General features: G+C 38.6%; 1 protein-coding gene across 11 annotated transcripts; it reads left to right on the top strand.

The window, feature by feature from the left end:
• Positions 1–4,309: 4,309 nt before the first annotated feature.
• Positions 4,310–24,943, top strand: LOC148270504 (uncharacterized). 11 transcript variants are annotated; one of them, XR_015813094.1, is made up of 5 exons: positions 14,883–19,296; positions 19,363–20,755; positions 22,359–22,401; positions 22,626–22,795; positions 22,968–24,282. XR_015813094.1 is itself a non-coding variant. In XM_088206981.1 (5 exons), the coding sequence occupies exons 1-3, from the start codon at positions 19,039–19,041 to the stop codon at positions 22,367–22,369; spliced, it is 384 nt and encodes a 127-aa protein (XP_088063107.1). In that variant the 5' UTR covers positions 14,941–19,038; the 3' UTR covers positions 22,370–22,401; positions 22,739–22,795; positions 22,968–24,282. The 11 variants fall into 11 exon arrangements, 5 of the variants coding, with proteins under 5 accessions (XP_088063107.1, XP_088063104.1, XP_088063096.1 ...); XR_015813095.1 differs by having other exon boundaries at positions 14,885–19,296; positions 22,739–22,795; XM_088206981.1 differs by having other exon boundaries at positions 14,941–19,296; positions 19,363–19,477; positions 22,739–22,795.
• Positions 24,944–25,156: the final 213 nt, after the last annotated feature.

Here is a 25,156-nt window from a genome sequence, read left to right as displayed (position 1 = left end):
GTATTTAGTGACGAGCTAGTGATGCATTCAAGACTAGATAGTTAGGATTGATTTTTTCAAATAAGACTAAGAATTGATGTTGATTGACTTTTATGTACTAAAACTCATAGGTATTGAGTATTAATGATAGCCAAGAAAGTTTTTGTTTGATTTTAGCTCTAACACAATAGTCGGTTAGTATTGTTCTAAGATATTTGATGTAAATGATGTTTTAAGATGATTTGAATTATTCTGTAGTTTTTTTGGAGGTAGATGACTTTTTTTTGTATGGTTTATCGTTTTTTTTGTTTTGGTCATAACCCGTTGTTAGAAAGATGGTGGTTGTTGGTTGTTATGTGGTATCATCCACTGTGGTTTATTTAAACTTAGATGGTTAGGATTGTTGAGTAATGTTAGGAAGTGGACACTGATTAATTTTTTATGTATTGAAGCTAATAGGAATAGAGTAGTTAGTAGTAAGTTTGTGGAGGTAAGTTCTTGTTTGATTTTAGCTCCAAGATAGTGGTAAATTTTCATTTCAAAGGCAAGCTAGAGAAGAAAAAAAAGATTGCATATGTATGTGACTTTCTTTTGGATTTAGTTCTAAAAGATAATACATAGTTTGAATACAATAACAATTTAAAGTAATTTGTAATTGGAAAAAAAGTTTGGTAAATAAAAGTATCAAGTAAAGGTAGTTTATAAGATGACATCACTAATAGAACATGAAGAAGAGTTTGGAGCATCGGAGTTAGGCAGCAGGTTAATATACCTTGCGATAAATATACTCATTTGCTGCATTAAGTGTGTGTATTAGACCCTAATTGTAACGTCCCCGGAAAATATTAAAATGAAATGAGTATTTAAATATATCGAATGCGGAAGCGAGATCAAAATTTAAAGTTAACATCCCTTACATGAAAAACCAAACAAACGTACTTAAAATATAAAAGGTTAAACTAACTAAGAAAGAAAACTCGAAAATAAACTATGCGTATGACTACAGAGTCTCTAGGCATCCCCTTCGTCGTCCTCCTGCGGAACGGGCTCGGGAACCATGTCTTCCTGATCTGAAATGGTTAATTAAGGAGTGAGCTACACTAGCCCAGTAAGAACATCACGATATCTCACCGTCACGGAGATAAAGGTGGGTAGAAAACCACAAAAAGACCAATGGAGCATAATTTACAATAAACTCGTTTATTAACAACAAAACCTTTTATCAATAATAAATCTTTTACCATCCACTTACCTTGGTGGAATTTATGAAAACAATATGAGAAAAACAATAACATTATCATAATCATTGAATAATCTAAGCTGTAAAACATAACACTTATCACGCCTCTTGTAATTCAATCATTGTACAACATATCTTTTTTTCTCATTTACCAGCCTACTAGTATCCGTGGGGGTCCATAGGGGTTCCGCTACCCGTTAACCTTTAACATTCATAATCAGTTTCCAGGGACGTCCCCATACCCCGTCCGGTATGGGCGCCAAAACCATGAACCTCAATACCCCGTCCGGTATGAGGGTGAAACGGGCCGTCCCCATACCCCGTCCGGTATGGGCGCCAAAACCATAAACCTCAATACCCCGTCCGGTATGAGGGTGAAACGGGCCGTCCCCATACCCCGTCCGGTATGGGCGCCAAAACCATAAGATCTCCATACCCCGTCCGGCATGTGAGACCACAATCCCGGTAGGGTTCCCTACGGACCCGGTCCGTCCACCATCTCCCAGGATATCTAGTCAGGCTGACCCCCATAATACAATTATCAGTTTACACAATCTTTCATTTTTCCTTTTCCTCAATCAGCATCATCAATTCACATTTAAACAAGCAAATCGTAATTCATACCAAACAGACAACATACAGTATCAGTTTTTCAGTCATTCAACCCATAATTAATAAAAACGTAGTGCATGCACACAAATCTGTAAAATGAACACATCAAACCTCATTTTGCATTTAAAGCTGTAAACAGGCCAAATAACAGTAAATCATCAATCACACTAGACTCGGGCTCCATTAGCAACCTTAAGCAATTTCACACATGCGTTAATTCAAGAAATACTGTTTTATCATTTTGAACTTTAATACCGTGATAGGAAATAGGGTGAGGGGTCCTTACTTGTTTTCGGGATCCGAATACGATTCACAGTGCGCCTGCAGGCTGTCCCTAATTTTCCCCTGAATTTTTCCCGGGGAACTGAAACACGCTAACAGTACCTGCACGGGTTCCAAAAAAAATCCAAATTAGGCCCAGGGCCTCTTTCGGCCCAAATCGCAACTCCGGCACGGCGGCTCCGCCGTGCTCCGGCGACGGCGCCGCCGCTGGCGGCGGCGAGTCGCCTCGGGTTGACTGTTTTCGGCCGTTTTTGGCCGAATTCGGCCACACTCGCATTGGTCCTTGTCAGAAAACAACCCTAGGGCCCTCGGGGGGCCAAAAAATCACGGAAAAACGGAGCTTACCGGCGGCGGCGCTCTCGGGTACGGCGACTCTCCGGCGAAGTTCGTGTTTTGGTGATTTGGCTTCGGTCAACCTGTAGAGAAAAGAATGGTGATCACGATGATATAAAAATTGCATCGAACGGAGGCCGGGAAGGGCCTCGTCGGAGGCAAAAACCGAGAGGGGGCGCGGCGGTGCCGCTGGGCTTCGGCCGCGTATTCCGGCCGTTTGGCCGGGATTTCGGCTTCGATTTGGCCATAGGAGGAATCAGTGGGGAAAAACGAGTCGGGGGTATGAAATTTACCTCGATCGGCGGTCGGAAATTTCCCCGGTGCGGCGGCGAGTGGCGGCGGGTGGCGGCGGTCGGCCCCTGGTTCGTCTTCTCCGGCGAGCGGCTGGCGGCTAGGGTTTGTGGTCTGGTGTGGAGGTTCTATTTATAACCCCTTGCCTTTTGATCACAGCCGTTCATTTTGTTTTAATCTGGGCCGTTCGTTTTTGATTGAATCTGGGCCGTCCGTGCGATTGAATCTGGGCCGTCCGATCGCGTGATTGATCTGGGCCGTCGGATCGCACCCACGCGGATCGCCAACGTGGCTCCTTTTGGAGTGACGCGGTCTTGCCACGTGGCAGGCCCTGGTTGGCCGGGACTGCTGACCGGGCCTGCTGGCGTGGCTGCTGACGTGGCCGCCCTTTTTTTTTTTTTTTTTTTTTTTTTTTTTTTTTCTCCTCCTTTCCGGGTGCTACAACTCTCCCCCCCATAAAGAAATTTGGTCCCCAAATTTGCCTCATTACTCTTGATCAAACAGATGAGGATATTGGGCCCTAAATTCTGATTCCAGCTCCCAAGTCGCCTCCCTAGGCGTGTGGTTCTGCCACAAGACTTTTACAAATGATATTTCCCGGTTACGGAGTATTCTGCTTTCTCGGTCCGTGATACTGACCGGTACTTCTTCATAAGACAAGTCCTCTCGGAGTGAGAGCGGTTCATGAGCCACGACATGAGAAGGGTCCGGATTGTACTTGCGCAGCATAGATACATGAAACACATTGTGAACCCGGGAGAGCTCAGGGGGCAGTGCAAGTCTGTAGGCAGTGGTACCAATCTTGTCTAAGATTTCAAAGGGTCCAATGTATCTGGGGTTTAATTTTCCCCTTCTGCCGAACCTACTAATTCCCTTGAAGGGGGTGACTTTAAGAAACACCCGGTCACCTTTCTCAAAGGCCAGGTCCCTCCTTCGGGTATCAGCATAGCTCTTTTGCCTACTCTGAGCTGTCTGGATGTTCTTCTTGATCTTAACTATCTTGGACGTGGTTTCTTCCACTAAATCCGGGCCAAACAATCTTCTATCGCCCACTTCCTCCCAACAAATCGGTGACCTGCACGGACGCCCGTAAAGCGCCTCGTATGGGGCCATGCCGATGCTTGCTTGGTAACTGTTGTTGTAGGCAAACTCTATCAGGGGTAGATGGTCGTCCCAATGGCCTCCGGAGTCAAGGACACAAGCTCGGAGCATATCCTCCAGCGTACGGATTGTCCTCTCTGATTGTCCATCGGTTTGGGGGTGGAAGGCAGTACTGAGGGACAGCTTTGTTCCCATAGCTTGCTGGAAACTATTCCAAAACCGAGAAGTGAATCTGGGATCCCTGTCGGATACCACTGTTACTGGGACCCCATGCAGTCTGACTATTTCCCGGACATACATTCTTGCCAACTTGTCCAACGAATCAGTCATTCTGATGGCCAGGAAGTGGGAAGACTTAGTGAGTCGGTCAACAATTACCCATATGGCATCGTGTCCCGATCGTGCCTTGGGTAGTCCCGATACGAAGTCCATGGTGATGTGTTCCCACTTCCATTCTGGAATCGGTAAAGGCTGAAGCAACCCCCCTGGGCGTTGATGTTCTGCTTTGACCTGCTGACATACCAAGCATTTAGATACAAAGTCGGCTATATCTCTCTTCATCCCATTCCACCAGAATCGGGGTCGCATAGTTTGGTACATTTTTGTACTTCCTAGATGCATGGCGAACCTTGAACTATGGGACTCTGTCATGATGTCTCTTTTTAATTCATTGTCGTCTGGGACACACATTCTGTCCTTGAAACGAATCAATCCGTCGGCAGAGATCTGAAATTCTGAGTTCACTCCCTGTTCTGCATCCTTCTTGCGGTTTACTAGGGCGGAGTCGATTGACTGGGCTTCCTTTATTCTTTGGATTAGCTCGGGTTGGACTGCTAGGTGGCTCAAACATGTGGCCCTCTTCAGATCTTGCAGTCGAACCTGCTGCGTAGCCCCAATGGACCTGCATTCCGAAACCATCAGATGGGCTAGGGTGCCTGCACTCTTCCTACTGAGGGCATCGGCTACTACGTTGCCCTTACCTGGATGGTATAGGATGTCACAATCATAGTCCTTGAGGAGTTCCATCCACCTTCTCTGACGCATGTTGAGATCCTTCTGAGTGAAGATGTGCTTCAAGCTCTTATGATCGGTGTAGATCTGAAAGGTCTCTCCATACAAATAATGGCGCCAGATTTTCAAGGCGTGTATGATTGCGGCAAGCTCCAAATCATGGGTAGGATAGTTCTTCTCATGATTCTTTAGCTGTCTAGACCCATATGCTATAACCTTTCCATGCTGCATCAGGACACAACCCAGGCCCAGATAGGAGGCATCACTATAAACTGTATACCCTCCTGATCCACTCGGTAGAGTCAGCACGGGTGCAGTAGTCAGTCGCTTCTTCAATTCTGAAAAACTCCTTTCGCAGTTCTCATTCCAATCAAACTTTGCATTCTTCTTTGTGAGTCGGGTTAGAGGGGCCGCTAGACTGGAGAACCCTTCGACAAACCGGCGGTAATAACCCGCCATCCCTAGGAAACTGCGAATTTCCTTAACTGTTGTCAGCCTTTTCCAACCAAGTACCGCTTCAACCTTTTCGGGGTTCACCGACACCCCTTCCTTCGATATAACATGTCCTAGGAAGGCGGTTTGCTCGAGCCAAAATCCACACTTGCTCAACTTTGCATACAACTTCTTTTCCCTGAGTACCTGGAGGACTTGGGCAAGATGATGAGCATGTTCTTCTCTACTTTTTGAGTAGACTAAGATATCATCGATGAACACGATGACAAATTTATCCAAGAACTCTCTGAAGATTCTGTTCATTAGATCCATAAAGATGGCCGGGGCGTTGGTTAGCCCAAACGGCATAACCAGGAACTCATAGTGTCCGTACCTGGTTCGGAATGCCGTCTTGGGGATGTCTTCTGCTCTCACTTTTACCTGATGGTAACCTGATCGTAGATCTATTTTAGAAAAGACCTGTGCACCCTGCAACTGATCGAAAAGGTCATCAATCCGGGGGAGAGGGTACTTGTTTTTAATTGTTACCTTGTTTATCCTTCTATAATCAATACACAGTCTCAACGTTCCATCTCCTTTCTTTGCAAAAGTAACCCCGGCACCCCATGGGGAAATGCTGTGTCTAATGAAGCCACTGTTTTGTAGCTCAGTGATTTGTTTCCTTAGCTCTTCCATCTCGATGCGGCTCATTAGGTAAGGAGCTACCGAGATGGGTTGGGTTCCTGGCTGTAAGTCTATGGTGAACTCGACCTCTCTGTCCCCTGGTAGACCGGGCAGTTCATCCGGAAATACGTCTGGAAAGTCTCGGACTACTGGAATCTCTTGGATACAAACTTCCTTCTTGGGTTTACCTAGTTAGGGAAAATACAATATCAACGCACTGGGAATTAAGAAGAAAAGAATTTGTCATTAGGGAGAATCAGTACCGAATAATTTTATTAACTTGTAAATGGCTCCTCGTTGGGAGGATTAAATACAATCTTTTTATTGAAGCAGTCTATGGTGGCGTGATACGCCGCCAGCCAATCCATTCCTAGGATTACATCAAAATCCCCTGTGTCCAACCCTATCAGGTCTACCCTCAATTTCCTATCTGCTATCTCCACGGCACATGCCCTGTAGACAACCTCTCCTAGTAATGTCTCCCCCCCAGCGGTAGATACAAACAATAATGAATCAAGTCTATCAGGTGGTACACAAATTTTGGAAGCAAGAACATGTGAAATAAAAGAATGTGATGCACCAGTATCAAACAAAATATGAGCAATGTGGCCAGAGATAGTATACATACCATGTACCACGTCCGGGTCTGCATCGGCATCCTTCTGGGTAAGGTTGTAAACTCTGCCCTGGATTGGAGGCCTCCCTTGATTCTGGTTCCTAGGACACTCCCTCGCATAGTGCTGGGCACTGCCGCATATGCGACAGGTGTTGTTGAGGCGGTAGCAGGGTCGGTCCCCATGATCCCTGCCGCAGTACTGGCAGATCTTCCCACGAGCTGCCCCCATAGCCTGAGGAGGGCCCTGAGCGGCAGGCCTGGGTCTCTTGCTGGGTTGGACCGGCATGGTAGGCGCTGGCCTGCGGAGCGGGGCTGAAGGTCGGGAACTTCCCGCTAGCTGAGGGCGGGTGTCGAAGCTCCTTTCTATGATCTGCGCCTTTGCTAGGACTGCCGAATATGTCTCGAGCTCTATCACCAACAAGTGCTGTCTGATCGCCGGGCGGAGACCCCACTGGAATTTCCTGGCCTTTCGGCCCTCATCCAACAATGTCTCCGGGGCATGTCGGCCCAGCTCCAGGAACTTGCGGGCATACTCCGACACTGTCATATTACCCTAGACCAACTGAGCAAATTCAATTTCCTTTAAATGTTGGATGTGCTTAGGGAGATACTCCGCATGGAAAGCCGCTAGGAACTGCTCCCAAGTAACTGGTACAGGCAGGGTGGCCCGCTTGAGCTCCCACCAGCGTACTGCTTCCCCTACCAGCATGTAGGAGGCAATGGCAGCCCTCTGCTCAGGAATTACTCCCAAGGTCTCAAAGGCTCGCTCAGTCTCCGCCAGCCAGTATTGGGCCTCTTCAAAAGAGGATTCTCCCGAAAAAGTAGAAGGGTTCAGTCTCCTGTACCTCTCTATGAAGCCAGGGTCGATTAAGGAGGGAGCGGGGTCACGAGGTAAAGGAACTGGGGCCGGCTGAGGGTGAACTGGGGGACCCTGTGGTGGCGCCTGCTGATGGGGTGGGGGCACTGGAATGTGCTGTGGCGGTACCTGTTGGTACCGTGGCTGTGGTACCGGGTCGTACCGCGGCTGTGGTGCCGGGTGGTACTGTGGAGGAACAGGCTCCTGCCGGGGTGGCTCGGGATCAGCCTGCTGTAACGGGGGCTCAACCTGCGCTAGCGGAGGAGGTCCGGGTAACTCCCTTCTCTCCTCTTGCCTTCGCTGAGCAGCTACGAGAGCTTCCACCATCTCATATAATCTGTCCAAATCCTCCCGAAGCGAATTATCTTGGGCCGCTCGGTTTAGTGGGGGCCTTCCTCTCCTCATTTCTGTGTACCTGCATTTACAAGGAATGGTTGAGTAACGACCAATCGGTGAGTATTTCTTTAAAGGACTATAGTGTAAGGGATGGGTCCGAGGAAATGCGGCTCTGATACCAACTGTAACGTCCCCGGAAAATATTAAAATGAAATGAGTATTTAAATATATCGAATGCGGAAGCGAGATCAAAATTTAAAGTTAACATCCCTTACATGAAAAACCAAACAAACGTACTTAAAATATAAAAGGTTAAACTAACTAAGAAAGAAAACTCGAAAATAAACTATGCGTATGACTACAGAGTCTCTAGGCATCCCCTTCGTCGTCCTCCTGCGGAACGGGCTCGGGAACCATGTCTTCCTGATCTGAAATGGTTAATTAAGGAGTGAGCTACACTAGCCCAGTAAGAACATCACGATATCTCACCGTCACGGAGATAAAGGTGGGTAGAAAACCACAAAAAGACCAATGGAGCATAATTTACAATAAACTCGTTTATTAACAACAAAACCTTTTATCAATAATAAATCTTTTACCATCCACTTACCTTGGTGGAATTTATGAAAACAATATGAGAAAAACAATAACATTATCATAATCATTGAATAATTTAAGCTGTAAAACATAACACTTATCACGCCTCTTGTAATTCAATCATTGTACAACATATCTTTTTTTCTCATTTACCAGCCTACTAGTATCCGTGGGGGTCCATAGGGGTTCCGCTACCCGTTAACCTTTAACATTCATAATCAGTTTCCAGGGACGTCCCCATACCCCGTCCGGTATGGGCGCCAAAACCATGAACCTCAATACCCCGTCCGGTATGAGGGTGAAACGGGCCGTCCCCATACCCCGTCCGGTATGGGCGCCAAAACCATAAACCTCAATACCCCGTCCGGTATGAGGGTGAAACGGGCCGTCCCCATACCCCGTCCGGTATGGGCGCCAAAACCATAAGATCTCCATACCCCGTCCGGCATGTGAGACCACAATCCCGGTAGGGTTCCCTACGGACCCGGTCCGTCCACCATCTCCCAGGATATCTAGTCAGGCTGACCCCCATAATACAATTATCAGTTTACACAATCTTTCATTTTTCCTTTTCCTCAATCAGCATCATCAATTCACATTTAAACAAGCAAATCGTAATTCATACCAAACAGACAACATACAGTATCAGTTTTTCAGTCATTCAACCCATAATTAATAAAAACGTAGTGCATGCACACAAATCTGTAAAATGAACACATCAAACCTCATTTTGCATTTAAAGCTGTAAACAGGCCAAATAACAGTAAATCATCAATCACACTAGACTCGGGCTCCATTAGCAACCTTAAGCAATTTCACACATGCGTTAATTCAAGAAATACTGTTTTATCATTTTGAACTTTAATACCGTGATAGGAAATAGGGTGAGGGGTCCTTACTTGTTTTCGGGATCCGAATACGATTCACAGTGCGCCTGCAGGCTGTCCCTAATTTTCCCCTGAATTTTTCCCGGGGAACTGAAACACGCTAACAGTACCTGCACGGGTTCCAAAAAAAATCCAAATTAGGCCCAGGGCCTCTTTCGGCCCAAATCGCAACTCCGGCACGGCGGCTCCGCCGTGCTCCGGCGACGGCGCCGCCGCTGGCGGCGGCGAGTCGCCTCGGGTTGACTGTTTTCGGCCGTTTTTGGCCGAATTCGGCCACACTCGCATTGGTCCTTGTCAGAAAACAACCCTAGGGCCCTCGGGAGGCCAAAAAATCACGGAAAAACGGAGCTTACCGGCGGCGGCGCTCTCGGGTACGGCGACTCTCCGGCGAAGTTCGTGTTTTGGTAATTTGGCTTCGGTCAACCTGTAGAGAAAAGAATGGTGATCACGATGATATAAAAATTGCATCGAACGGAGGCCGGGAAGGGCCTCGTCGGAGGCAAAAACCGAGAGGGGGCGCGGCGGTACCGCTGGGCTTCGGCCGCGTATTCCGGCCGTTTGGCCGGGATTTCGGCTTCGATTTGGCCATAGGAGGAATCAGTGGGGAAAAACGAGTCGGGGGTATGAAATTTACCTCGATCGGCGGTCGGAAATTTCCCCGGTGCGGCGGCGAGTGGCGGCGGGTGGCGGCGGTCGGCCCCTGGTTCGTCTTCTCCGGCGAGCGGCTGGCGGCTAGGGTTTGTGGTCTGGTGTGGAGGTTCTATTTATAACCCCTTGCCTTTTGATCACAGCCGTTCATTTTGTTTTAATCTGGGCCGTTCGTTTTTGATTGAATCTGGGCCGTCCGTGCGATTGAATCTGGGCCGTCCGTGCGATTGAATCTGGGCCGTCCGATCGCGTGATTGATCTGGGCCGTCGGATCGCACCCACGCGGATCGCCAACGTGGCTCCTTTTGGAGTGACGCGGTCTTGCCACGTGGCAGGCCCTGGTTGGCCGGGACTGCTGACCGGGCCTGCTGGCGTGGCTGCTGACGTGGCCGCCCTTTTTTTTTTTTTTTTTTTTTTTTTTTTTTTTTTTTTTTTTTTCTCCTCCTTTCCGGGTGCTACACTAATAGTTTATGTAATGTGGCCTCCGAACGTATTGCAAAATGCCACAATGAAAAAATAAATTTTTTTGGCACCCGAACTAAATCTACTGCAAGATTATATTCATGAATTTTTCAACTACATAATTTAATCAAAAAAATGCGAAATGTAGATGGAGAGCCAAGTTTTCTTACTTCATTAAAAAACTAATAGTTTTTAAAATACATAAAATTTTGCGATAGAGAAATTCTAATTTAAAGATTTATCACATGTTAGCTTTACTTTAGATTTAGATTGGAGGATTATTTTATTTTAAAAGTTTAATTTTTAGAAACCTATAATTTAGAGTTATCGTTCATTTTCTTATTTTGAAGATCTTAGAAACCTAATAGTTTTTAAACCAAAACAAAAATTACATTTAGCTCTTTAACTTTTTTAGCAAACAAGCATCTCAAACACAAACGACAAACTACAACAAACAAATTACAACTACCTTTACAAACTGACAAGGAAAAAGAGTAAACTTCAAGTATCAACCCAAAAATTGAATATCCCGTTTTTACATTTTCATGAGTTGAAATGATTATAAATTGAAACAATTTAATATTATTTCGTCAATGAATTTCTTTGTGTACATTAATGTAGCAATACTTGAGGCTGTTTTTAATGTCATGCAGAGGACAACAAAATTGTCCTCTTTTAATGGTCGTTTTTAATGTCAATGTCAAATTGTGCATATGTTATATTTAATTGCTATTGATTCTCTTCTGATTTGAATTACAACATAAAAGAGTCTTGATCATTTATAAACTGATATACTTACTTTTGTGTAGTTGTTGTAGATTTCAAATAGCAAAAATCATGTAAATAAACATATATTCAATAGTATGTTTTTTCTTTAACTAGTTAAAATTTTCTTTAATTGTTATAATGAAGATCTTTAGGTAAAAAGTTGAAAGGAATCCAATCATATGTTATCTCTGTTTTGTTCTCTTTTCTGGGTAACACTGCTGGAGAAATGTTGGGTTATGATATATTCGTGAAATAAAAGGTTTATTTTTCAATGCTTATGACATAAATTTTATTTTTTTATTACATATATTTTTTTCTATTTATAATTATTTACTTAACAATATTCTTTTTGTTTACTTTAATATAGGACTACCGAAAGTTATTATCAATTTTAGGAGCACTTTTAACGTAATAAACGTGTGTATAATTCTTCGGCAAAAAGTTTAAGATGGTCCAGACGTATTATTTGTGTATTATTCTTTTTTGTTGGTAGCACTCTTTTAGACGAGAATTATAAGGTATCCGTGGAATAAGAGGTTTGGCTTCTTTCTTTTATAATATTTTTCAGTTTAGTTTTACTTTTTTTAAGCCTAATTTATTTTTCAAAATTCAATTGATGGAGTTGGGGAGAGTTACAACACTTTCTATTTCTGCATCATCTATCACATTAAGTTTTAAAAAGGTTTCATTTGGAGCTACAAAGAGATATGCTCTATGATTACTTTAGTAAAAAAGATTTGTGGTTCGATTTGAAGGCAGATACTAGTGATGGCGGAAACTCATCTTCTTCGGTTGCAGGAGTACTTGGTTAGCGATTTTTTTTATTTTTTATTTTTTTAATGTTTCTAATAAGGTTGCATTTACTGAATTGGTAATCAGGATATTTGAACTGGTCTATTATACAGTCGTTTGGTACTATGAGCTGCTGTGTTTTATAAGGTATCTCTTTCTTCTTGTGTATCACATTATATTTCCTGAGTTTTGGTATGTTCGTCTTTTTTCTCGCGTCGCTATCAAAAGGAAGGAGATCCTATAAATGATGAAAATTCAATTTTTATTTTAATGATTTTGTATAATTACTTATTATAGCAAACCTGCGAATAGTGGCTGTCTTACTTACGCTGGCAGGTTCTCGGTATAGCCTGCGGCGTGCTTTACGATATGTGAGCGACAAAAGAGGGAGAGTGTGTACGAAGAAGAGAACCAGAGCGACAAAAGAAGCGAGTTCGTATGAAATTTTACCTCATTATTTTATTATCTGATTAGTCAATTATTTTTATTTTTTACTAACTAATCAAATAATAATTTTTAAATTATGGTACCATAACTTAGTTGAACACTAAAAAGCTACAAAGCTACATGGATTTGAACACTAAAAAGCTACATGACGATAGATCGATATGAACAATGTAAGCAAATAAATTATAATTAGAAACTGAAATTGGAAAAAAAATACAAACAAACTCAAATACAGTTACAAATCCAAGTATACCGAAATAAAAATTCAATTGATTTTTTTTTTAATTCCAAATAAATGAAACAAACAACTAAGTTGGCACTGAAATTCTAGTACAATTACAAACAAACTCAAATATAATCACAAACTTAAGTAAATCAAAACAATAATTATATTTAGCTCTTCAACTTTTCCAGATAACAAACATCTCAAACACAATAACGAGAAACTACAACAAACAAATTACATTTACCCTTACAAACAAACTCAAATACAATTACAAAGTCAAATAAACAAAAACAAAAATTACATTTAGTTCTTCAACTTGCCAAGAAAAAAACATCTCAAAAACAATAACGACAAACCATAATAAACAAATTACAACTACCCTTACAAACTTACAAGGAAAAAGAGCAAAACTCAAGTATCAGTCCTGAAAATAAATATCTCCTTTTTTATATTTGTATGAGTTGAAATGATTATAAATGGAAACAATTTAGCATTATTTCGTTAGTGAATTTTTTTATGTGTACATTGACATAGCAATACATGAAGCTGTTTTTAATGTTATGCAGAAGACAACAGAAGTGTCCTCTTTTAATGTCTTTTCTTCTTGATTTTAGTCGGTTTTTTTTTAATTTGAAGATTGGAGGATTATTTTATTTTAAGAGTTTAATTTTTAAAAATCTATAAAGTACTAGTGATAGACAAGAAAGTCTTTGTTTTATTTTAGCTCTAATACATTGGTCGGTTAGTATTGCTCTAAGATATTCGATGTAATTGGTGTTTTAAGATGACTTGAATCATTTTGTAGGTTTTTGGAGGTAGATGACTTTCTTTTATATGGTTTAATATTTTGCTCATAGCGTGTTGTTAGAAAGATGGTGGTTGTTGGTTATTATGTGGTATCATCCATAGTGAATGTTTGAAGGATGTCCATTGGAATATTATTTTTCAGTTATGAAAAGTGAACTTAGGGATTAGTGCTTAAGAAAAAGAAATGTTTGGTAAATTTACAACATTAGCTATATGTCAAAAATACTGTTGGAAGAGTTGCAAGTGATAACTATTAGAGAACTCTGATTTAAATTTATAGTATATTTATTTGATATTTGAATCCAATGAATGTTTGTCTTATGAATTGAGATGATCTAGGATTTTGACTACTAATTGCTTAGAAATGAGTAAACAAAAGTGAATGATAAAATGACAATAAATCCTAAATATCAGCTTATAGAATGAACATATCATTTTTACATTCGTATGAATTGAAATGATTATAAATCGACAAAATTAGTATTATTAGCTTAGTGAATTTCTTTTATATGTACATTAACGTAGTAGTACTCAAAAGACGATTTTAAATATTATACTGAGAATAATAAAATTGTCATCTTTTGATGTTTGTTCTTTATTTTAGTCGTTTTTTTTAATTTTGAAGTTTCAATATCCGTTTTTTCATGCCAAACTATGCATATGTTACTTTTAATTATTTGGTTCTCTTCTTATTTAAATTATAATGTAGAAAAATCTTATTTATTTATAAAAAGATATGTTTATTGTTCTCTTTTAATGCTTGTTACTCATGGTTCTAGTTGATTTTTTTTTATATTTCAATTTTGGTACGCGTAGTTCCCATGAAAAATTATCTATATGTTCTATTTATTTGTTAATGATTTTTTACTTCTTTGAATTATAATATTAACGAATCTTTGTTATTTACAAATTGATTTACTCACTTTTATTTGCTTATTGTTGATTTCAAACTCCAAAGATGAGGTAAATAATCATGTACCCAATATTTTGTTTTTGCTTAGCTAGTTAAAACAATTAGCTCTTGTTATTATGTGACTCTTTAGACAAAAAATTTAAAATAGTCCGGTTGTTTGTTTTGCATTTTTTTTTATTTCATTGATATCATTGTTTTGTTACTTGAGTGGTCTGGACTCCTCTGCATTTTTATCTTTTTTTTGGTCCTATTTTTAATTAGCATGCAGTGGTTGGTGTCCATATTTATCATATATGAAATATATTACTTTTCTCCAAATGTGTGGTTGAGATATTGTTGCTTTAATGCATATAGAGAACTAAAAAAGTATATATGTTTTGATTGTATTAAATAATTGATTAAATTAATTATTTAAAAAATTGTAAAAAAATATCATAGTTAATTATTTATATTCTAACATAAATTATTAAAATTTATTACAAAATTATATTTATCCGCTTTAAATTTATTTATTTTTATTTTCTTTCAGTAATAATTAATAAAAAAAAATCATCTACAAGGGAGTCTTTTTCATTTTTCTGTCAAATTTTTTTAATTTTTTCTATTTCCCAGTAAAATTCACTCACATTTTTTTAGAATTAATTACTAAGTGTTTATCACACATGTAACGGCCCCGGAAAATATTAAAATGAAATGAGTATTTAAATATATCGAATGCGGAAGCGAGATCAAAATTTCATTTAACATCCCTTACACGAAAAACCAAAAACGTACTTAAAATATAAAAGATTAAACTAACTAAGAAAGAAACTCGAAAATAAAACTATGCGTATGACTACAGAGTCTCTAGGCATCCCCTTCGTCGTCCTCCTGCGGAACGGGCTCGGGAACCATGTCTTCCTGATCTGAAATGGTTAATTAAGGAGTGAGCTACACTAGCCCAGTAAGAACATCACGATATCTCACCGTCACGGAGATAAAGGTGGGTAAAAAAAAACCACAAAAAGACCAATGGAGCATAATTTACGATAAACTCGTTTATTAACAACAAAACCTTTTATCAATAATAAAACTTTGACCATCCACTTACCTTGGTGGAATTTATGAAAACAATATGAGAAAAACAATAACATTATCATAATCATTGAATAATCTAAGCTGTAAAACATAACACTTATCACGCCTCTTGTAATTCAATCATTGTACAACATATCTTTTTCTCATTTACCAGCCTACTAGTATCCGTGGGGGTCCATAGGGGTTCCGCTACCCGTTAACCTTTAACATTCATAATCAGTTTCCAGGGCCGTCCCCATACCCCGTCCGGTATGGGCGCCAAAACCATGAACCTCAATACCCCGTCCGGTATGAGGGTGAAACGGGCCGTCCCCATACCCCGTCCGGTATGGGCGCCAAAACCATAAACCTCAATACCCCGTCCGGTATGAGGGTGAAACGGGCCGTCCCCATACCCCGTCCGGTATGGGGGCCAAAACCATAAGATCTCCATACCCCGTCCGGCATGTGAGACCACAATCCCGGTAGGGTTCCCTACGGACCCGGTCCGTCCACCATCTCCCAGGATATCTAGTCAGGCTGACCCCCATAATACAATTATCAGTTTACACAATCTTTCATTTTTCCCTTTTCCTCAATCAGCATCATCAATTCACATTTAAACAAGCAAATCGTAATTCATACCAAACAGACAACATACAGTATCAGTTTTTCAGTCATTCAACCCATAATTAATAAAAACGTAGTACATGCACACAAATCTGTAAAATGAACACATCAAACCTCATTCTGCATTTAAAGCTGTAAACAGGCCAAATAACAGTAAACCACCAATCACACTAGGCTCGGGCTCCATTAGCTACCTTAAGCAATTTCACACATGCATTAATTCAAGAAATACCGTTTTATCATTTTGAACTTTAATACCGTGATAGGAAATAAGGTGAGGGGTCCTTACTTGTTTTCGGGATCCGAATACGATTCACAGTGCGCCTGCAGGCTGTCCCTAATTTTCCCCTGAATTTTTTCCGGGGAACTGAAACACGCTAACAGTACCTGCACGGGTTCCAAAAAAATTCCAAATTAGGCCCAGGGCCTCTTTCGGCCCAAATCGCAACTCCGGCACGGCGGCTCCGCCGTGCTCCGGCGACGGCGCCGCCGCTGGCGGCGGCGAGTCGCCTCGGGTTGACTGTTTTTGGCCGCTTTTGGCCGAATTCGGCCACACTCGCATTGGTCCTTGTCAGAAAACAACCCTAGGGCCCTCGGGGGGCCAAAAAATCACGGAAAAACGGAGCTTACCGGCGGCGGCGCTCTCGGGTACGGCGACTCTCCGGCGAAGTTCGTGTTTTAGTGATTTGGCTTCGGTCAACCTGTAGAGAAAAGAATGGTGATCACGGTGATATAAAAATTGCATCGAACGGAGGCCGGGAAGGGCCTCGTCGGAGGCAAAAACCGAGAGGGGGCGCGGCGGTGCCGCTGGGCTTCGGCCGCGTATTCCGGCCGTTTGGCCGGGATTTCGGCTTCGATTTGGCCATAGGAGGAATCAGTGGGGAAAAACGAGTCGGGGGTATGAAATTTACCTCGATCGGCGGTCGGAAATTTCCCCGGTGCGGCGGCGAGTGGCGGCGGGTGGCGGCGGTCGGCCTCTGGTTCGTCTTCTCCGGCGAGCGGCTGGCGGCTAGGGTTTGTGGTCTGGTGTGGATGTTCTATTTATAACCCCTTGCCTTTTGATCACAGCCGTTCATTTTGTTTTAATCTGGGCCGTTCGTTTTTGATTGAATCTGGGCCGTCCGTGCGATTGAATCTGGGCCGTCCGATCGCGTGATTGATCTGGGCCGTCGGATCGCACCCACGCGGATCGCCAGCGTGGCTCCTTTTGGAGTGACGCGGTCTTGCCACGTGGCAGGCCCTGGTTGGCCGGGACTGCTGACCGGGCCTGCTGACGTGGCTGCTGACGTGGCCGCCCTTTTTTTTTTTTTCTCCTCCTTTCCGGGTGCTACAACACATTCTTCACATTCTTATTTATGCTATTTTACTTTAATTTTTTTTTTTTAATTTATTATCTCTTTCTTAATAACTACAGTTTTCTATTATAAAGATATTTTAATTTTTTATAAAATATAACCAAAATTTAAAACAACACCCTAAGCCTGGGCTCCGTGTAGTTTAACTTTTTTAACGCAGTAGTTGCTTTTTTCTTTTTCTTTTCTTTAAAAAGTTTTTTAAAAAACAAATTGACCGTTGTGTTATGCTTGTCGGCGTCCTTTTAACGCAGTCTGAATTTCTTTATCTCCCCTTTAAAAGCAAACTGACCGTGCGATTAGATTAAAACCCCACAAAAGTTTTCCAATTCTCCTCTTCAGACCACCTTCTTCCTTTCTTTCGTCTTTCTTTTACTTTCAAAAAGTTTTCAACGTTCTTTGTTTTCAGATCTGGCCTTGCCCAGAGAGAAGGAGAGAGATACAAGCACAAAAGAGAGAGAGAAAAAGGGGAAAAAGACAGAAACGAGGTCTGAAACCCCTCCATTCTCTTCAATGTGGAGAGGGAAAGAAAAGAATATCAGAAAGAGGTAAGGAAGAAGATGGTAGAAAACAAATTAGAATGGTAATCTTTCTAGCATTCTATTTCTTTTTCAGTTTCTTGAGAGCAAAGAATCAAATAGAGAAAGAAAAGAAGAACAAAGAAAGAAGGAAAAAAAAAGAAGATCGAAAAGAAGATAGATAGGTTTCTCTTAAAGACCCAACACTGCCTAGTCATTCTGTTAAATTTCAATCTCTCTTGTTCTCACAAGCCTTGCCCAGAGAGAAGTTGAGAAGTACGAGCATAGCAGAGAGAGAATAAGGGGAAAAAAAAGAAGATCGAAAAGAAGATATATGGGTTTCTCTTAAAGACCCAACACTACTTAGTCATTCTGTTAAATTTCAATCTCTCTTGTTCACAAGCCTTGCCCAGAGAGAAGGTGAGAAGTACGAGCATAGCAGAGAGAGAAAAAGGGGAAAAAGACAGAAACGAGCAGACATGGATCTGCAATAGTTGCTTTTTTCTTTCTTTTTCTTTTCTTTAAAAAGTTTTTTAAAAAACAAATTGACCGTTGTGTTATGCTTGTCGGCGTGCGCAGTCTGAATTTCTTTATTTTCCCTTTAAAAGCAAACTGACCGTGCGATTAGATTAAAACCCCACAAAAGTTTTCCAATTCTCCTCTTCAGACCACCTTCTGCCTCTCTTTTACTTCCAAAAAGTTTTCGACGTTCTTTGTTTCCAGATCTGGCCTTGCCCAGAGAGAAGGAGAGAGATACAAGCACAAAAGAGAGAGAAAAAGGGGAAAAAGACAGAAACGACCAGACATGGATCTGAAACCCCTCCATTCTCTTCAATGTGGAGAGGGAAAGAAAAGAATATCAGAAAGAGGTAAGGAAGAAGATGATAGAAAACAAATTAGAATGGTCATCTTTCTAGCATTCTATTTCTTTTTCAGTTTCTTGAGAGCAAAGAATCAAATAGAGAAAGAAAAGAAGAACAAAGAAAGAAGGAAAAAAGAAGATCGAAAGGAAGATAGATAGGTTTCTCTTAAAGACCCAACACTGCCTAGTCATTCTGTTAAATTTCAATCTATCTTGTTCACAAGCCTTGCCCAGAGAGAAGGTGAGAAATACAAACATAATAGAGAGAGAAAAAGGGGAAAAAGACAGAAACGAGCAGACATGGATCTGAAACTCTCCGTTCTCTTCAAGGGAGATCGAAAAGAAGATCGATGGGTTTCTCTTCAAGACCCAACACTACTTATTCATTCTGTTAAATTTCGATCTCTCTTGTTCACAAGCCTTGCCCAGAGAGAAGGTGAGAAGTACGAGCATAGCAGAGAGAGAAAAAGGGGAAAAAGACAGGAACGAGCAGACATGGATCTGAAACTCTCCATTCTCTTCAATGTGGAGAGGGAAAGAAAAGAATATCTGAAAGAGGTAAGGAAGAAGATGATAGAAAACAAATTGAACTGTCCTCTTTCTAACATTCTATTTCTTTTTCAGTTTACTGGGAGTAAAGAGCCAAATAGAGAAGGAAAAGAAGAGCAAAGAAAGAGGGAAGAAGAAGATCGAAAGAAGAGATATGTCTTTCTCTTCAAAGACCCAACGGTAGCCGGAGGTATTTTTACTTATCTCTTAATATTGGTAGGTGATCATTCATGGAGTTTATTTTTATTTGGTTCTCCTTTCATGAAGTTGGCATAAGTGATTTAGTCTCTCTTAATCTGGGTTTACATAAATCTTTTTTTTTTTAAATTTCTTTTTACAGTTTGTCTTCTTATTTATTTATTCTTCTTATTTAATGTTTTTAGTTTTCATAAATTTGTTTTGTTATGTGTAGCATCTGTTCTTAACTAACTAACTAATTGTTTCTTAGCATCAGTTATTTTCAACTATATCTGTAATGAGGAATAATGAATTGGTTCTCTGTCTCTCTCTGTGTTCTCTTCTCTCTTTTGTTCTCTCTTTGTCTGTTTCTCACTCTCTCTGCACTTCTCTCTTTGTTTGCTACATTCCAAACCCTAAAAGCCCTCTTCCTAAATTTCACACATAACATATTTCTAAATTAATTCGAGTTCTTTCTTGTTATAAACATTGCAGCAGGTTTCTTAACTGGGGAGATGTTGTTTTTCTTATTCCTTTTTACCATGATTTATAGACTTGAAATTTACTCAAAAGATAGCAGCAGTTTCTTGTTTTTTCATTTAAATATTCCAATTTAGCTTTAATAATTTTACAGACAAACAAACTATCTTCTGGAATTTGATTTAGTAGGTTCTGTTTTTTATGGAGTTTGCAAAGTTGATATTTTGGTCTCTGTTTCTAAGTACATTTGACACGTTCCTTTGAGACCCAGGTAGGTTGGGAATAGAATATTAATGCTGTGGATATTCCATAGTTATATGCTAATGTATGAATCAAATATGAACATATTACCCTTTTCCGATTGAGGGAACTTTCGAAAAGAAGAATTGCTTGATTGATTACCCTCCCAAAGTATTCAGAGTATTCGGGTTTTCTTGAAAACTAACAGCGTAAAAATGTTACAGCAATAATAAATATATTAAAAATAAAAGCAAGAATAACGATTGGATTTGGAGCTCTATTGCATAGATGGTAATCTAGTCTTTTTTAATTTTCTAACTTATCATTTCTTTCACAATCTAAAACTTCTTAAAAAACTATTTTATCTTGTGAACTTTCCTTTAAATATTTTCATAATTAGAAATATTTTCTAAAGTGTCGCATATTTTTCATTTATGCTTTCAATTGTTGCAATATTTGTTTTTTCAGTATGATGAGATGTTCCCTTCACTATTCAGTGATCTTCCTAATATATTTCCTCCACACCTGTCGACATGGGCTAGTGAACTTTGGCACTGAAATAGCATGAAAGGTATGTCCGCAGACGGGAAGCTGAGAACTTGCTCAATTCCAGTTGGTGGCTTTCTTTTGAATCTAATTCTAAAAGATAATACATAGTTTGAATACAATAACAGTTAAAAGTAATTTGTAATTGAAAGAAAAGTTTGGTAAATAAAAGTATCAAGTAAAGATAGTTTATAAGATAACATCACTAGTAGAACATGAAGAAGAGTTTGGAGCATCGGAGTTAGGCATTAGGTTAATACACCTCGAAATAAATATACTTATTTGCTGCATTAAGTGTGTGTATTGGATCCTAATAGTTTATGTAATGTGGCTTGTGAACGTATTGCAAAAATGCTGCACTTGCACTGAAAAAACAATTTTTTTTGGCACCCAAAATAAATCTACTGCAAGATTATATCAATGAATTTTTCAACTACATAATTTAATAAAAAAAATGCGAAATGTAGATGGAGAGCTAAGTTTCCTTACTTCATTAAAAAATTAATAGTTTTTAAAATACATAAAATTCTGCGACTGAAAAATTCTAACTTAAAGATTTATCACATGTTAGCTTTACTTTAGATTTAGATTGGAGGATTATTTTATTTTAAGAGTTTAATTTTTACAAACTTATAATTTAGAGTTATCGTTCATTTTCTTATTTTGAAGATCTTAGAAACCTAATAGCTTTTAAACCAAAACAAAAATTTCATTTAGCTCTTCAACTTTTTTAGCAAACAAGCATTTCAAACACAATAACGACAAACTACAACAAATAAATTACAACTATCCTTACAAACTGACAAGGAAAAAGAGTAAACTTCAAGTATCAACCCAAAAATTGAATATTTCGTTTTTAACATTTTCATGAGTTGAAATGATTATTAATTAAAACAATCTAGTATTTTTCGTCAATGAATTTCTTTGTGTGTACATTAATGTAGCAATACTTGAGGCTGTTTTTAATGTCATGCAGAGGACAACAAAATTGTCCTCTTTTAATGGTCGTTTTTAATGTCCATGTCAAGTTGTGCATATGTTATATTTAATTGCTATTGATTCTCTTCTGATTTGAATTACAACATAAAAGAGTCTTGATCATTTATAAATTGATATGCTTATTTTTGTGTAGTTGTTCTAGATTTCAAATGGTAAAAATCAGGTAAATAAACATATATTCAATAGTATGTTTTTTCTTTAACTAGTTAAAATTTTATTTCTTTGTTATTATGAAGATCTTGAGGTAAAAAGTTGAAAGGAATCTAATCATATATTATCTCTGTTTTGTTCTCTTTTCTGGGTAACATTGCTGGAAAAATGTCGGGTTATGATATATTTGTGAAATAAAAGGTTTATTTTTTAATGCTTATGACATGAATTTTATTTTTTATTACATATATTTTTTAGTATTTAGAATTATTTACTTAACGATATTCTTTTTGGTTACTTTAATATAGGACTACCGAAGGTTATTATCAATCTTAGGAATACTTTTAACGTAAATAATCATGTGTTTTTATCTTTTTGGGTAGCTAATATTTTTATATTTTATTAGTGCGTAACTCTTTGTCAAAACGTTTAAGATGGTCCAGGCGTGTCACTTGTGTTTTGTTTTCTTTTGTTCGTAGCGCTCTTTTAGATATAGATTATGAGGAACCAGCGGAATAAGAGGTTTGTCTTTCTTCTTTTATCCTGTTTTTCAGTTTTGTTTTGTTTTTTTTCATCCTAATTTTTTCTTTAATATTTTTTAATGGAGTTGGAGAGAGTTACAACGTTATTTATTTCTGCATCATTTATCACATTAAGTTTTAAAAAGTTTTTAGATGGAGCTTCATAAGGAGATCTTCTCCATGATCATTTTAGTTAAAAAGATCTGTGGTTGGATTTGATGGCAGATAATGGTACTGGCGGAAATTCGTCTTCTTCAGTTGTAGGAGTACTTGGTCATCAGTTTCTTTTGTTTCTTCATTGTTTCTAATAATGTTGCATTTACTGAATTGGTAATTAGGATTTTGGAGCTAGACCATACAATGGTTTGGTACTATGAGCTGCTGTGTTTTAGGAGGTATCTCTTTCTTCTTGCCTTTCCCATTATATTTCTTAGATTTTGGTATGTTTGTCTTGTTTCTCGCGTCGCTGGCAAGATAACAGAGGTCATGAGCATTCTTTAAAATTGTGCTGTAAGTGATGAAAATTCAAATTTCATTTTAATGATTTTGCATATTTATTGATTGTAGCAAACCTGCGAATACTGGCTCTCTTACGCTGGCAGGCTCTCAGTATAGCCTACGGCGTGCTTTACGGTATGTGAGCAACAAAAGAGGGAGAGTGTGTACGAAGAAGAGAACCAGGAAGGCAGAGGAAGAGAGTTCGTATGAAAGTTTACCTCATGATTTTATTATCTGATTAATCAATTATTTTTATTTTTTACTAACTAATCAAACAATAATTTTTAAATTATGCTACCATAACTTAGTTGAAGGATGGATTTGAACACTAAAAACCTACATGACGCTAGATCGATATGAACAATGCAAAACAAACAAATTGTAATAAGAAACTGAAATTGGAATAAAAATACAAACAAATTCAAATAAATTAATAAATTCAAGTATATTTAAAGAAAAATCCAATTGATTTTTTTGCAATTCCACAAAAATGAAACAAACAACTAAGTTTGAGTGAAATTGTACAACAAACTAAAACAAGTAGACGCTGAAATTTTAATACAATTACAAATAAACTCAAATATAATCATAAACTCAAGTAAACTAAAACAAAAATTACATAGTAATACTTGAGGTTGTTTTTAATGTTATGCAAAAGACAACAAAATTGTCCTCTTTTAATGTTTTTTCTTTTTTATTTTAGTCGTTTTTTTTAATTTAAAGTTTTGAAATCTGTCCATGCCTGCATTTGTTACATTTAATTGCTATTGGTTTTCTTCTAATTTTAAAAGAGTCTTGATCATTTATAAATTGATATACTCACTTTTGTGTAATTGTTGTAGATTTCAAACGCCCAAAATCAGATAAATAAACACGTATTCAATATTATATTTTTTTCTATAGCTAGTTAAAATTTTCTTTCTTTGTTATTATAAAGATCTTTATGCAAAAAGTTTAAGAGAGTCCAATCATATATTATCTCTTTTTTGTTCTCTTTTGTGGGTAATACTACTGGAAACATGTTGGATTATAAGATATTCGTGGAACAAAAGGTTTATTTTGCTTTACTTACGATATAAATTTTATTTTCTATTATATATATATAAATATTTTTTCTATTTAGAATTATTTATTTAGCAGTATTCTTTATGTTTACTTTAATGTAGGACTACCGAAAGTTATTATTAATCTTATGGAGCACTTATAAGGTAAATAAGCATGTGTGTTTATCCTTTTGGGTAATCAAAATTTTTATATTTTGTTAGTATGTAATTCTTTAGGCAAAAAGTTTAAGATGGTCCAGCAGTGTCACCTGTGTTTTATTTTCTTTTGTTTGTAGATTATGAAGTATATGTGGAATAAGAGATTTGTCTTTCTTCTTTTATCATATTTTTCAGTTTAGTTTTGTTTTTTTTTAGCCTAATTTATTTTTTAAAATTTTTTGATGGAGTTGGAGAGGGTTACAACGCTATCTATTTGTGCATTATCTATCACATTAAGTTTTAAAAAGGTTTCATTTGGAGCTAAAAGGAGATCTACTCTATGATCAGTTTAGTGGAAAAGAAGATATGTGGTTCGATTTGATGGCAGATACTGGTGATGGCAGGAACTCGTTTTCTTCAGTTGCAGGAATACTTGGTCAGCGGTTTTTTTTGCTTCTTTTATCTTTCTAATAAGGTTGCATTTACTAAATTGGTAATCAGTATATTGGAGCTGGCCTATTATATAGTGGTTTGGTACTATGAGTCGCTAGGTTTTTTGAGGTATCTCTTTCTTCTTGTCTTTCACATTATATTTCCTGCATTTTGGTATGTTTGTCTTGTTTCTCGCATCGCTGGCAAAAGGAAGGAGGTCTTGATTCTTTAAAATTGTGCTGTAAGTGATGAAAATTAAATATTTATTTTAATGATTATGCATAATTACTTGTTGTAGCAAACGTGCGAATAGTGGCTGTCTTGATCATTTATAAATTGATATGCTTACTTTTGTGTAATTGTTGTAGATTTCAAACGGCAAAAATCAGATGAATAAACACGTATTCAATATTATGTTGTTTCTATAACTAGTTAAAATTTTCTTTCTTTGTTACTATGAAGATCTTTAGGCAAAAAGTTAAAGAGAGTCCAATCTTTTTTTTTTTGTTCTCTTTTGTGGGTAACACTGCTGGAAATATGTTGGGTTATAAGATATTCGTGGAATAAAAGATTTATTTTACTTTACTTACGATACAAATTTTATTTTGTATTTATATACATATA

The sequence above is a fragment of the Carica papaya genome, chromosome 1, assembly GCF_054855325.1.
Source record: "Carica papaya isolate Zhongbai chromosome 1, ASM5485532v1, whole genome shotgun sequence".
Lineage (NCBI taxonomy): Eukaryota > Viridiplantae > Streptophyta > Magnoliopsida > Brassicales > Caricaceae > Carica > Carica papaya.
This window is presented reverse-complemented; position numbering and strand designations above follow the sequence as displayed.

Bases quoted from the DNA above. Each gene is read 5' to 3' on its own strand.
- LOC148270504 (XM_088206970.1), top strand. From the start codon at position 19,039: ATGGATCTGAAACTCTCCGTTCTCTTCAAGGGAGATCGAAAAGAAGAT. The intron at 19,297-19,362 runs GTAAGGAAGAAG...TTTCTTTTTCAG, and splicing joins GAAAAGAATATCTGAAAGAG to TTTACTGGGAGTAAAGAGCC.